General features: G+C 42.3%; 2 protein-coding genes across 5 annotated transcripts in view; both read left to right on the top strand.

The window, feature by feature from the left end:
* Window positions 1-5741, top strand: part of RETREG1 (reticulophagy regulator 1) — a 66029-nt gene extending 60288 nt beyond the window's left edge. For 3 of the 4 annotated variants that reach the window (XM_086898260.1, XM_086898271.1, XM_023922135.2), the window contains one exon: window positions 1521-4067. In XM_086898260.1, coding sequence (XP_086754386.1) covers window positions 1521-2026 — 506 coding nt within the window. In that variant the 3' untranslated portion in view covers window positions 2027-4067. Of the gene's footprint in view, window positions 1-1520 lie in introns of all 4 variants that reach the window. The other variant, XM_023922133.2, reaches the window with a different exon arrangement.
* Window positions 5742-6200: 459 nt separating this feature from the next.
* ZNF622 (zinc finger protein 622) lies at window positions 6201-14239 on the top strand. The gene is made up of 8 exons (XM_086898289.1): window positions 6201-6341; window positions 6599-6806; window positions 8436-9044; window positions 10462-10719; window positions 11403-11565; window positions 12337-12449; window positions 13347-13490; window positions 14021-14239. The coding sequence occupies exons 3-8, from the start codon at window positions 8438-8440 to the stop codon at window positions 14146-14148; spliced, it is 1413 nt and encodes a 470-aa protein (XP_086754415.1). The 5' UTR covers window positions 6201-6341; window positions 6599-6806; window positions 8436-8437; the 3' UTR covers window positions 14149-14239.
* Window positions 14240-14419: the final 180 nt, after the last annotated feature.

The raw sequence follows: 14419 nt of genomic DNA, 5'->3' as shown, positions 1-14419 counted from the left end.
TCTGGAAAGCTGCTTTCTGTCTTGTTGCCCCCAGCCTGTACTGCTGCACAGGTTATTCCATCCCAGATGCAAGACTTCACATTTGCTTTTATTGAATGCCATGATGTTCCTTTTCAGCCTGTCCCTTTCTCCAGCCTGTTGAAGTCCCTCTGAAGGCATCCTGACCTCCAGAATATCAAATTCACCTGCCCCACAGCAATTCCTTTCTGCCCATGAACTTGCAGAGTGCACTGCAGCCCGTCATCCAAGTCATTAATAAAAACCTTGAACGATGCTGGTGTCTGTCACAGGTTTCAGTCCCTGTGACAGACACCAATAACCAGCCTCCAGCTGCACCTTGTGTCGCTGATGAAGCCTTTGACCCCTGCAGTCTGGCCACTTTTCCACCCACCTTACAGTTCCCGTACCCTGTTTGTTCATCAGCTTGGCTGTAAGGATCATGTGGGAAAGTCTATTCAAAGCCTTGCTAAGTGAAAAATTACACCATTCACTCTTCTTCCTCATGGAGCATTTCAGCAAATGGGACATAGACAACAGTGCAAGACCAAATGGGATGCATCCGAGGACTGCCTCATCTCCTGTCAACGCTCTATGCATTTCAGTCACCATTCTGCATGCAGCACAACCCTTCCTCCTCATCTTCGCAGCCTGTCTTTCCTAAAGAAAATGGAGAAAATGACCTATGAGTCATTTTTAGGATTTATTTCCTTACCCTTTATCAGTGTTCTTATAACAAGCTCCTATTGCTTGTTTTCATAGAAAGTAAGTTCAAACTGATTACTTTTTACTTTCTCATTCAAATACTTGATGAAAGTACTTGCTTGTGCTTATTTAGGCCTCTCCCACAGGCCATGTACTCCACGGTATGTTTTACACTTTTCTAATAACAAATACTGTGTCATTCGTTAATGCAGCCATTAAAATTTAATGTTTGATTACATCCTGCTTTTTATCCTCTTGAAAACAATTCTGATCATCTGTAGAGTTTCCATTTTCTGTTTCCTTTTTAATACAAGCATTGGCCAAGAAAGGAAAAGGAAATTAGTCTTTATATTAGTTTTATATCTTTATTTAAACAGATAAACATTCTTTTTATTATTCCATATACATGTTAAAAGCTTGTAACACATCCTTACATGTTTACATATTTGTAGTTTATATATATTGTGAAGAAAAATAAATTTTAGGACTTCATGTGGCTGGTATATTTAGAAATAGCCGTGCTGAAGATTTGCATGGGTTGTTTCATTACATACCTAAAAATGTTAGCTTTAAAAGTTAGCTTTAAAAAGTTATTTTCTTGAAATAGTTAAGGTGATACCAGTTGATTTGTAGTGCTAGATTTATGACCTCAAAACCATTTTGTCACATAAAGCTCCTTCTAGTAGAGAACTACTATAGTAGGGATTAGTAAATGTATTCAGAGGAACACTTGCTCCTTGCATTTTTACATGTGGCTGCCTTTTTGGGAAACCTTTTGTGAGTGCTAACACTGTTTTCTTCTGTTAACCCTGTAATAGATTTTGACCGACCTAGTGATCATGAAGAAGCTTTCGCTAGAGATCTTTTAGAATTCCCCTCTTTAGAAAATGGTGCCGGCACAAATGATGACGATGACTCAAGCATCGGTTTGCCCACCCAGCAAAAACGAAGGAAAGAGCAAACTGATGTGAAGGTGGATCACAGACAGAGTAAAGAGAGACCATCCACTGCAGGGTTGTCCTTGCCTTTGACCACTGACCAAACCTTTAATTTAATGAGTGGAATTGCTGGCGATGTCATCACAGCTGCAGTGTCTGCTGCCATCAAAGACCAGCTGCAGTCCCTACAGCAAGTTCCCTCTCAGGCAGTGCCCAGTTTGAGCGAGGAGACAGACACAGAGGAAGCTGATGACTTTGAACTGCTTGACCAGTCTGAGCTAGAGCAGATTGAGAAAGAATTGGGACTTTCACAAAGTCAAGAAGCAGAATCCCAGGAAAAGAAAAAGTCTTCAGGCTTCCTTTCAAATCTGCTTGGAAGTCATTAACCTGGAATTTGCAGCTGGTAACACAGAAGAAATTCAACAAAAAACACAAAAAAATACCATCAAATGCAAAAAAAAAAAAAAAAAAAAAAAAAAAAATAAAAGAAGAAAATTCTGAGCTGTAAGCTTTAACTATCCCTTTAGATGTGTTGTAATAATTTCCCTTATGCAGAGTGAATTAACTGGATAAATATCAGCTAATACTGATAGTTTAATGTTTCTGGTAGTAATACCTCAATGTAATAGCATGGAAATGAATTATCTATCCACTGTTTGGTTGCAGATGCGTGGTGGAAGTCAGTTGTTCTAAACAGTTGGGGGAGAAGTTTCTTTAATCTTTTTGCCAACCATGCATTTTGGGGTCCTGAGCCAAATTTTCAGTATAGGCAGTTTATTTACTCTAGTTTTCCAATCATGTAATACAATTAATGACTCATATTGTGAGGGCAAGTTGTCAGAGGGCTGCAGTGAGATTAACTGCATCTCATCTTCTTCAATTCTACCAAAGAGTGTGAGTCCCTGCAGTTAGCATTATGTGTAGTGCATCTACTATATATGAAACACATTAACTGGCACAACTCGAGTTTAAATATGTGTGCAACACTATAAAAACCCCTAGATTTCATACGTAAAACCTTTGAATTATTTTGGATATGGTGATGCATTTCCAAGTTTTTTGCTGTTATAGGCTTGTAGAGTTGTAAAGTGGCATGTTATATGACTGACCACCTGCTGTGTTCCTTGATGGAGTCTGGTCCTTGGCAGTATTGCCCATGTGAAGTCAGCCAGTGAATCTTTATGTTTTAAAGTTAATATTGTGTAAACTGAACAACCTTTCGGGAGCAGGTGAGGGTAATTATTGTTTGGAGTAGAGATTAGAGATTAAAAAAAAGGATAAAGGTTTTTTATGTGCCACTTCCTTAATGTGAGATTCTGTAGATTTTGGTTTGGCTTTTTTTCCCACGATAGCTACTTCCACTTGGTACAAAAGTTGTGTTGCAACTGATTATTTTAAGATACTTAGAAGCATTGGGTGAGGTCAGTTGCTAGAGAAGACACTCAGAATCTTCTTCTTGGCATGTAATTTAAAACAAAAAAAGAACTTGTTTAAATTATTTGCCAGTTTAAGTCCACACATGCTAAGTGAGTGGCATGGGATCTCAAGCAGATAACTTATTTTTCTAGGGCTTTTTTGTTCACCTGTGAAAGAACTGCATTGCAATACCAAGCAATAGTAATCCAAGAAATAGGATGAAATAAAGCTAGTTTTTTTAATGTGATGTAAACCATTAGCAAAGTTGAGGGACCATGTCAGCTGCTACTACTACTCAAGTAAACTTCCATTTGCTGGCATTTGAAGAGGTAAATACTGTCATCTAGGACCCTCAAAAAGTACAGCAACAGATTATAAAAATCTTCCACTAACATATATGTATAGGTAAACCTGTGTTTGAAATTAACTTCATTTTGTATTTTTTTTTTCCTTTTGAGGTGGGAAAACAGGCAGATGGCCAAAAAGAGTACAGCAAAAGGAAGGATGCTGAGATTTTTTGACACTAGCTCTATTGTTGCTTGTGCTTTTTGTGTCAGTAATGCATATTGACGGTGTTTGCTGTCCTTTACCAGTAAAAGGGTAAGCCTGTGCCTTCATTATCCAATACATAAGTGGATGCTGGATATAGATCTCACAAGATGCAGCTTTCAAAATTACAATATCTCAACACCTGAGTTTCTGGAAATCGCTAGAAAACATGGCCCATATCACTTCCACAGTATTAGTTGCTAAGTTTCTTCTTTAGCTTTCACCAGCCTGTTCTTCTCATTTGGAAAAAAAACAAATAAACAAAAACATCAAATACCCAAACAAAATTTAAAAAAGCTTTTGTTGGAAAATCAGTGAGTTTAAAAAGTTCTCAGATGACTTAAAAGCCTCATTTCCTTGCCACATGTTTAGGACAATCGGTACAGTTAAAAGAGTACAAATCCAAGTTGCTGATGAAGCTTTGTAGGATGCCCAAATAACTGTGTGCTTCCTTCTCCAGGATTACTGGTGGCAGAAGGGGAAACAGGCTGTGAGACAGGGAGAGGCGGGAGGGAGGGAAGGAGGGAGCAGTCCTTCACAGGCTTTTCTGGAGCAGATTGGCAGGACAGACTAGCTAGCTGGCTGTCAGTAGTGGCATTGTAAAAGTGTGCACTTTATTGTTGTTTTATGAAAAATAATTGTGGTTATAAAAGTATCTAATACAGGGGCACTATTCTAGAATAAGAGATCAGAAAGAAAAGCAGTTGGAGGAGTTTCTCAGGCTTTTGTAAATTACCCACTTTCTGGTTTCAAGATAGGTAAATAGATTGATTTTTCTCCAGTATGAGTCTCTTTTTTTTTTTTTTTCTTTTTTTTTTTTTCTTTTTTTTTTAAAACTTCTTTTTCAGAAGGAAAAACGAACCAAAACTTGAACAAGTAAATCATTAAAGTTAGGGACATAGTTGCTTATCTGAGTGTCTTTAGAATTTTTTTTTCTGCTGTCATGGTGGTCAATTGTACTCAAGGCCCTAAATACTGTGTAATGGGAAGGATGTAATTCTGTAACATTTAATATTCTTCCTCAGGTAGTGAAAGATGTCTAATTTTCTGCAGGAAATTAGCTCTTCCCTTCCACACAACCACATGTAAGAAACACTTTGCTTGGACACAATACATTCCACTGCCAGCAGTTCGCCAGCAAAACACAAAGAAAGTGTCTCTGTCCTTTGTGGATCCCTTCCACACTGTCCTCAGTTGGAAATCCCTTGAGAAAACTTCATTTTGCTGTATTATAGCCACAGCCATGAAATAACAGTTCCTTAAAAATTCCTATTGCAATGGTCCACAGTGTCTTTCCTACCGAGCACCGTCGTCACCTTCCCATCCTTCAAACAATGCATGGGCAGGAAGACAGGCAAGGGGGTATAAGGCAGCACATAGCTTTGAAACGTGCAGTTTTTCCATGGAAAGCCTGCTTGTGTGTGATTTTCCAGTCAAAAGGCACACGGGCAGCGTAGAGGGTGTAGTGTGAGCCAATGCCGTGGGGTAACGGCGTGTGATCCTGCCCTGGGATCAGTACTGCTTGTGTTGTGTGTGTGCTCGTACCTGGCAGCAAAGGGCTCACCCTCCTGTGCCTTGCAGTGGCTTCTTCACGCATCCTGATGGAAGAAAAGGACATACATCAGGGCAGGGATCCAGGTCACTCTTTTGTACATGGAAAATTTCCCCTTGTTTCAGTCCATGTGAGTGACAGGATCACCATCTGATTGGTGGCCTTAGGTCATCCAATGCAAAAGCACATGGAGTTTCCATGAGTACGTACCACACACCTACTGACCATTCTCCTGTTTGTTAGTGGAGAAAAACACTATGCAGAGGAGATTAAACAATTGTAACCCAAAGTAACAGGATCTGAAGAGATACTCGTTCTACTTGTTCTGTGTTCGTTCTGCACTTTTCCCAGGCTGTTCCAGCCTTCTGAACAAGTCCCTGTAGTCTCCACGTTTGTTCTCAGCACATGAGCGGCGTCACAGTCTGTGAGTAACCTCCACCCGAGCAACCAGAAACTGGAGAATTACAAAATGTCCGTATTTAAGTATTCTGCAGCACTTTACCTGCCTGATCACTGTTTTGTAAACATGGAACTATTATATTGATTGTTTTAATAAATATGTGTTAGTTTTTATCTTTCATCAACTCATTGTGTGTTTGCTCCCAGAAATGAAAAAAAACCCCCTATAACAACAAACAGGGTGACCTTATCGCTCTCTAATTACCTGAAAGGAGGTTCTAGCCGGGTGGGTTTGGCCTCTTCCCCCAGGTAACCAGTGATAGGACAAGAAGACACTCGTAAGCTGCAGCAGGGAAGGTTTAGGTTGGACATGAGGAAGAGTTTCTTCACGGAAAAGGTGGCTGGATACTGGATTGGGCTGCCCAGGCAGGTGGTGGAGTTACCGTCCTAGCAAAGACTGGATGTGGCACTTCGCGCCATGGTCTAGATGACAGGCTGGTGTTCGGCCATAGGTTGGGCTTGATGATCTAAGACAGCTCTTCCAACCTAATTGATTCTGTGAAAAATCAAACAAACAGAGCAAAGACAAAACAACAAACAAAGCCCAACCCCCGGAGGACAGGCCGCCGCAGCCCTCAGGCGGCGCTCCCGCCGCTCCCTGCCCCGCGCCCTCCGGCCGCCAGGGGGCGCGCGCGGGCCGCTCCCGCCGGACGCCGCGTGGCCGCTTCCTGCCCGCGCGCCCCGCCCTGCCCCTTGCCCGGCTCCGCCAGCTCTGCCGGGCGCGGGTGCGTGTCCCCGGCATGAGGGCCGGGAAGGGACGGGAGGGGACGGGATGGAAAGGCATGGCTCGGCCTGGCCTGGCCCGGCCCGGCGAGGGTAGCGGGGGGCCGGCGGCGTGGCCCGGCCGAGCCGTCTGCTCTCCCTTGGGCTGCAGGCTCTCGGTGAGCCCGGCCTGGTCCACGCCTGGCCTGGTGGCTCCCGGCTACCGCCTGCGCCCCGACGTATCTCTTGTTTCATTTTATTTGTATTTATTTATCTATAGGTTTGGCCCGAATTCTTGTTGTCCGGGTATTAAACATCTGCCTTGCACGAGGATTAGGGACACGGACTCGGTTTAAATCCAACTGGAAGCAGCTAAAAATCGGCCGTAATAAAGAGCCTCAGGGGAGATCGCGATTTGTCTGGAAGGGCTTGGCTGTGCTGCGGGCTTGTGAGTGCCTGGGGTTTCGTTTTCCTGAGCCCCACACGAGGTAGGACTCGGAGCGTCGGTCCCGTGGCTTGAAACGGGAGGGGAAAATGCAGGCCGGTCGTGGGAGGTGAGGTGTAACTACACGGGATTTCTCTGTTTTATGCAGTTTGAGTTGAAAGCACACCTGCACCTAATAGTCAGAGGTGGAGGTTTATGTCTTTGGTTTCTTTTAGTTACAAACCTCTTCTTCTGAGCTGCTTTCTTTTGGGTGTGGCGGAGCGGGAGGAGGTTGGGGGTTTAAAACGCCCCTGTGGTAATGTAGCGCGTAGCTGCTGTCTGTCTGTCATGGAACAGGGTGTTCTGCCCCAGGGCAGGGTGTTCTGCAAGGGCCTGTCGCTGACAGCCAGCGTGGCTCGGCGTCAGTGCTTCATGGCAAAGGTTGGTGCTCGGGCGGGGCGAGGGGCAGGGGAACGCCTTGGGGAATACTCGAGATCTCTCAGTGGGCGGAGAATACGTTTTTCTCTGAAACACAAAGTGCATGTTACACTGAGTAGATGCTTACAGTACTGTAAGTAAAATAACATGGCCTTTATTTTGTGCATCCCCCCTGTCACCGTAGCACTGCAGACAGCACAAGCAATAATAAGTAAGGAGCCCAGTGGTTCCAGGGGAATGAAATGAGCATTTCATAACATAGCTTTGGGGAGGGGCTGCTCTTCCTTTCCCTGCTTTCAGATCCCCTCCTGCTCATGTATTATTTTTTTTTCCTCCAGATTAAGCCACAGTTTTTCTAAATCAATTAAAATATGAGGGTACTTTCTGTGACCTCCAAATGACAATTTTTTTTGCTCTTTGCTTTTGGAGCATTCAAGAAATTCCATCAACTTTGTTTAATAATAAAAAAAAAAAGCTATGTTTTGTTAAGCAGTGAGAATGAAGGAAATATATGGGTTTGTAAAGGACAGCATCACTGCTCTGCAGTTGTCTTGTCCCATCCCCATTAACATGGCTCAGCTGGATGGTGGAAAAGTGGAAGGAGATCAGGGTTAGCAGTGGCTTCAAGTGCTAAATCTAGGCATGACTGACTTCATCTCCAGATGAACAGCACTGCAGCGTAAAGTGTTGTCAGCACAACTGGCATATATATGCACTGCTCCAAAGTAGCTAAGATGGCTTTATTTTTAAATGCAGTGATTTTTTTTATTTTTTTTTTTTTTTTACCATTTAATAAGGTTGTGGAAAATAGAAAATAGGCCTGTAAGCAGACCTTTTTTTACCCTTATTTCTGAGGAGTCACTGGTCTCATCAAAGTCTTAGAGTTGGCAGAACATGAGCTTGTTAAGAACCTTTAGTCAATGACCTTAGTGAAAAATGTAGAGCTTTTGAAATACTGTTGCTGTAACTGGGGGCTCTCTCCTGCATCCCAATCCCAACAGGCACAGCAGGTTCCAGAGCTGGAATGCTCAGCTGTTGCTGTGGTACAAGTAAACACAAAGTCTTTTAAGTTTTCTCTCTTGCTCCTGCCCATGAATACTGCACTCATTGCTGATGCTGGTGTTTAATAAATTTAATTCTGAGCAAGAACTGTGAGTCTGGTCTTTAAAGAAGGTTGTCAGGAAGTTGTGTTGGGGCTTTTTTTTGTCTGTAACTTAATTTTTTTAGCATGATTTTATTTTTTCCCATTTTCTAGTAATGGCCACCTACACTTGCATCACTTGCCGTGTGGCTTTCAAGGATGGTGACATTCAGCGTGCCCATTACAAAACTGACTGGCACAGGTACAACCTGAAGCGTAAAGTTGCTGACATGCCTCCTGTCACTGCTGAGAATTTCCAAGAGCGAGTTCTGGCACAGAGAGCAGTAGCAGAGGAGCAGAACAAAATCACTGCCACTTACTGCACGGTGTGCAGCAAGAGGTTCTCCACCTTCAATGCCTATGAGAATCACCTGAAGTCGAAGAAGCACCTGGAGCTGGAGAAGAAAGCTGTACAAGCTGTCAGCAAGAAGGTGAAAATATTAAATGAGAAGAATCTGGAAAAGGGACTAGCCCCAGAGAGTGTAAATAAAGATGAAATGAACACAGCTATTCAGCAAGCCATCAAAGCCCAGCCATCTTCATCTCCAAAGAAGACACCTCTACCTCCTAGTAATGCAAGTGGCTCTCCAGTTTCTAGGGAAAGCACCAGCTTGTCCCAGAGCAGAGAACGACCAGAAATACCTCCACGGCTGCAGTGGTTTGAACAGCAAGCAAGGAAGCTGGCCAAGCAAGAAGCAGGGGAAGAAGAGGGTAATGAAGAAGGTAAGGCAGTAAACACACTGACAGAGAACAGCTTGGGGTAAGCTATGGTTTGAGCAAAAGCTTCCTCTTATCTCTGTAGCAGTGCAGCATTTTCCATCACAGAAGCTCTTGCTGTTGATTTTCAGTTTAACAAAGGAGTTAAGGTTGGTCCCTTAGGTTAAGGTTTGTTTGCAGTCAAGGACTCTGTGTTAGTGTCTGAACTGCCAACTGTTCAACTTAACAGACAATAATGTAGTAAAGATTGAACACAGTCACTAGTATGAGCACTACTTCTTTTCCCACATAAAAAGTCAAAGGAAGTTTCATTTAAAGAAGGCTAATGTAACAGGTTACCCTAAAACTGCTTCTGAAAAATAAATGAACAAAAATTCAGGTGTGATCATTTGCTATTGTCCCAACTCATTTTCTGTTCTGTTGAAGGGAGGTGGGACTGTGGTTGATTTTGTTTCCCTCTGCCCACCAAGACCAGAGGAGAAAGTTTACTCTTTAACCTGTGTGGCATCACTCCTTGGCATGTTGATGTCTGTGTTAAAATGTGTTTAAGAGTTGCTACCCCAGTGGCCTGTTGCTGTGAATACAGCTCTGTGTTGGAGTTCAGCCTGGAAAGCAGACAACTGAAAAGATCAGAGCTTCAGAATTTCCAGAAAAGGGTTATTTTTAACCTGGATCCTTTCAGTGCTGTATTTGACAGTGCAGCTCCAAACACATCTGTTGGAGCAGTTGAATGGGGTGATTGAGCTGTAGCAAGGGGACAGGTGTGAATGAGGTGGAACTTCATTCCAGCTTCTAAAACCCATATCACATTACTGTATCTGTTACAGCAGTTTTGTGCTCTTGAAATTTCAGTTGCAGTTCATTGAATCTGTTCTGCACGAGAAGAAACATTTACCTCTGAACACACATTGTAACACCTAAAGAAGAAGCCAGCTTTCACCTGTCTAGTATTAATGTGTTAGTCATAAATTGTATTGCGAAAATACTCAGTAGGCCTCTGAATGTTAATTGTTCTTTAAGTGTGTGAACAAGAGTGTGTTTACCCTCACTGCTAGAAACGAGTATTTTCCTGATGTTACCAGAGTTGTTTTCAGTGAGCCATGCTTGTGCTTTTGTGTTGTGGTAAATTAAATTTAAGGCCTAGAAACAGCAGTAAAGTGTTAGTAGTTGAGAAAACGGTGGGGGAAAGTATCAGATCTGACAGCTTTTTTATGAGCAACCTTGTGGTTTGCTGTACATCTTAAAAATAAATGTCTTTCAGTGGCAATGGTAAATTCTTGCACCTGGAAGTGACTGTGTGGCACTTAGCTGTAAGAACAAAAAATGCAGTATGTTCTAAATGGCTTTTTCTAACTTATTTGGGACTTACTTTGCTTGGGAAAAGTATAAAATCAATATCTTTTTTTAAAACTTCCTTTAAAAGACTGGGAAGATATGGATTCTGAAGAAGACATTGGCTCCGATGAAGAGATGGAAAGTGTGGAAGAAGAGGAAGACGAGCAACAGGCAGAGGCTGAAAGCATTCCTGCTGCTGGGGCCATACCAGTCACAGACTGCTTGTTCTGTGCCCATCACTCTAGATCTCTCACAAAAAATGTGGCGCATATGACAAAAATCCACAGCTTCTTTATTCCAGACATAGAGTACCTTGTGGATCTCAGAGGACTAATCAAGTATCTTGGTATGCCTGAATGTTCTGTCATTTTTTGTCAGGATAGTTATATTCTGGTAGTGCTTATTTTCATTTGGATATGACACCAAATGTTTTGTTTTGTGTTGCTTTTTCTCTGCCTGAGTGCTGTCAGTATTTTGATCATGAGCAGGACTACAGGCTTTCCAGGGAAAAGGAGAGAAAACTTGGATGAGCAAACATGGTCATGTACCCTGTAGGTCTCACATAGTTTTCTGTTGTTCAGATAATGCGAAATTTGGGGAAACATTCTGTTGCTAAAGCATGCATATGGAATTTGTTGTCCTGCCTGTGAGTCACAAGTATTTGTCTCTTTGGTTTACAATGCTTGTGAGAGAGCTAAAAGCTAGGAAAAAATGTATCATCCTTCAAGTTTAAAAATAATGATGAGAATAAAATAATTTTGGAGTATTGGATAGAAAAATGTATTGGAAGAAATTCATTATTAAAACTATTGAATGATCCATACCTTGTCACAAGAAATCTTTTAATGGCCAGACTTGTCCCTGATGGGGTCAAGGCATAGGAATAGCAGGGTTATCCTGGAGATTAGGGGCTCAAGGCTCCTCTTTAGTCTCTCTGCCTGCAAGCTGGGAAGGCTGTGTCACAGAAATGTTAATTACTGACTGGGGAGATTTTGTTCAGACCAATAGAAGTGCCAATGTTTCCTGCAGGAGAGAAAGTTGGCGTTGGGAAAATCTGCATCTGGTGCAATGAAAAGGGGAAATCCTTCTACTCTACGGAAGCAGTCCAGGCTCATATGAATGATAAAAGCCACTGCAAACTCTTCACAGATGGAGATGCTGCCCTGGAATTTGCAGATTTCTATGATTTTAGGTGAGGTCATTTCTCTTTGAGTGGGACACAGACAAAAGGACAGTTAAATATTATATTAGAAACTATTATTCATTCTTTAAATTTAGTAGTGTTTCAGGTTCTAGTATTTATTTTGCATTGCTGGTTCCCTACTTTTTTAGGTAATGGTAACAGCAAGATTGGTTGTCTTCTTCTGTAACCATTAGTACTAGTCCTATATTTTGAATTCTGTTTTGTATGTGTGCTGTTACTGAATTGAGATTTCAGTGTACCAGCAAAGGCCATAAAAATTCATTTTTTTTACCCATTAGCTTTTAAACAGATTGTAGACTTAACACCTACTGTGGGTTTCTTACGTAAGTTTTACTGTGTAGCTGAACAGGACTGCTGTGATTTAGAGGCCTCTTTTTGAACTTCCTGCAATTTATGCTAAACTCTGTTCATTTTGGTCAGAAATACCTCATACTATGGTGACAGGAGGAACTCCTGGGAGCACTCATTCAGTTAGCTGTGCAGTGCTGGTGACCTGCACCCTCGTGGCTTTTCACCATAAGTCACTGTTAAGTGTGCAGCAGCACATCTGTGCTGAGTTGCACAACAGGATGGAGGAAAGGGATTCCTTTCCTCCAGGCTTTGTTCAGGGCAGGGTTCTGCTGTTAGGAACTCCCAGACCAAGGCAGGTGGAACATGACAGTGTTTGTGCTTTGCTGCAGCTGTGCATGGTGGTTCTTTTGTAGAGTGGGTCTGTGGTTGCTTACTATGTTTAAACCATGTATTGCTGCTCTTCCACAGGAGCAGTTACCCTGATCATGAGGATGGGAAAGATGTGGAGAGTCCTGGAAAGCGCCTGGCAGAGAAAGAGTTGGATTATGATGATGACACCATGGAGCTGATCCTTCCATCAGGTGGGCACAGGGTTTCTGTTATAGCTTACTTTCTCTGCACTTCCTATATCTACCTCCAGTACTTGCAGCACAGGCCACTGTTGTGCTTTCCTCTGGGAAGGGAGAAGATACTTTTGCATTTAAGTGTCTTTGGGGTTATGTCCTCACCTTCCATTATTTTCACTGCCAAGTAGTTCAGCTTCTTCAGCATTGATGGATATGTGGATTGGGGCTGTGGATTGCTTTTCCCATTTTACATCTTCATTATCATGTGGCTCTCGTGGTATACTCCAACGAGAGTCTTCATAGTTGTTTGAGTGTAACTTGGAGAGGCTATAATTTAGGTTATCTAGTGTTAGGGTTTTTTGTAGCGAGACAGCTCCTACCTAATTCAGTAAACTAGTTCAGTAAATTAAATTATTAAATAGCATTTAGTTTAGCATTTGGCACTCTCACTTGCTTTTCTTTTTTTGTTTGGTGGTTTGGTATGAAGGGACATCAGGCCTTCATTCTGAAAAGTGCTGCTAACTCTGCAATTACATTGCAAATTGCAAATACAAATTTTCCTGAATGTCAGCAAGTGGCTTCACTAACGTTTTTACTTGAAATGACATTGCCTCTCTACATTCCACATACTGCCTTTTCATTCCACTAATGAAAATTTTCTTTTCTGATAACTGCCTGTTTATTATCTGAGCTAAGGCCCTCTTGAACAGCAGCACATTTTGTGTATTTTCTTCAAGCAGCTCTTACAGTAATTACATTAATTTCGTAATAATCCTTAAATTTTTAAGGTTCTGGACCCTTTAAAAACATTTCTCAGCAGAGAGATTTTCCATAGTTTTCACAGTGTGCTTGAGTACTCCATTTCAGAAGCTGTTTCATGATGGATAGTAAGATGTCCCCTCCTATGAACAGGTGCCAGAGTGGGTCACCGTTCCTTGATGAGGTACTACAAGCAGCGTTTTGGTGTGACAAGAGCTGTGGCTGTTGCGAAGAACAAGAAAGCTGTGGGTCGGGTGCTGCAGCAGTACCGAGCCTTGGGCTGGACAGGGCAGGCAGGTGAGTGTCAAGGGGAGGGCTTTGCAGAGGAGGAGGCTCTGGGATGTCTGCACTCTCAATTCTTCCACTCGGTTCATTTTAATTCCTGACAGAATTAAGATACAGGAAATTTGTTTCTAAAATCCAGTGCAGCTTCTGTGCAAGCATTTTCATTCCATTGTTTGTGATACTTGGTATCTTCCTGAGATTTCTTGGTTTCTGCCCTGTCTAAGCCAATACTCTTGCTATTTAAGTCGTGCTTTGACAGAATGCTTTTCCAATTGGGGAACAGTGTTGTGGTCTGTGTCCATTTTTGAAATATAAGAATCACGCTTGGAATGCAAAACAACCTTTTGTCTTAATCACAGTCATGGGTATTTGTAGAGGGAACTGGACTTTCTCCAGAGAAAAGTGGAAAGAAGAGTGCTAGTATGGGAAGGAAAACCTATAGGTAACTGCTGAAGTACGTGGTCAGGTCAGCTGGTTTGCATACAAATTTTAAGTAAGGTGACAGACATTGATCCATCTCTTTTCCTTCTTTCTCCCTGCAGGGGCCATCTCTGCTCAGCAGCGTGACATGCAGTACCTGCAGAGGATGAAGTCAAAGTGGATGCTCAAGACAGGAATGAGTAACAATGCTACAAAGCAGATGCATTTCCGGATGCAAGTCAGATTCTGAGTTCCAAAGAGAACTGCCTACAATTGGTTATGGGAAGGGGGATTTAATGGTTTCGGATTCTCTTATTAAAATGGACTTGGTACCTATCAAATGCTGATGTGTTTGCTGGTGTGACTTCGTCTGTAAAAAGAAGGTCAAGGAACTTGTTGCAGCAGCCCTCTCCTTAGAAGGTAGAAATGACCCAAGACACACTTTTGTCATTTATCACAGTATGAAAAGGGTCCTGGTTTATTCCTCTTTACAATTCTGTTATTCTGAGTCCAACTGTTCA

The sequence above is a fragment of the Cyanistes caeruleus genome, chromosome 1 (genome assembly GCF_971803275.1).
Source record: "Cyanistes caeruleus chromosome 1, bCyaCae1.hap1.1, whole genome shotgun sequence".
Taxonomy (NCBI): domain Eukaryota; kingdom Metazoa; phylum Chordata; class Aves; order Passeriformes; family Paridae; genus Cyanistes; species Cyanistes caeruleus.
The sequence above is the reverse complement of the archived record's forward strand: the minus strand, read 5'-3'. Positions and strand labels throughout refer to the sequence as shown.

Coding starts and splice junctions, on each gene's coding strand:
- ZNF622 (XM_086898289.1), top strand. CDS start 8,438: ATGGCCACCTACACTTGCATCACTTGCCGTGTGGCTTTCAAGGATGGT. Junction 11,566..12,336: donor GCAGATTTCTATGATTTTAG/GTGAGGTCATTT, acceptor GCTCTTCCACAG/GAGCAGTTACCCTGATCATG. Junction 12,450..13,346: donor GGAGCTGATCCTTCCATCAG/GTGGGCACAGGG, acceptor TCCTATGAACAG/GTGCCAGAGTGGGTCACCGT.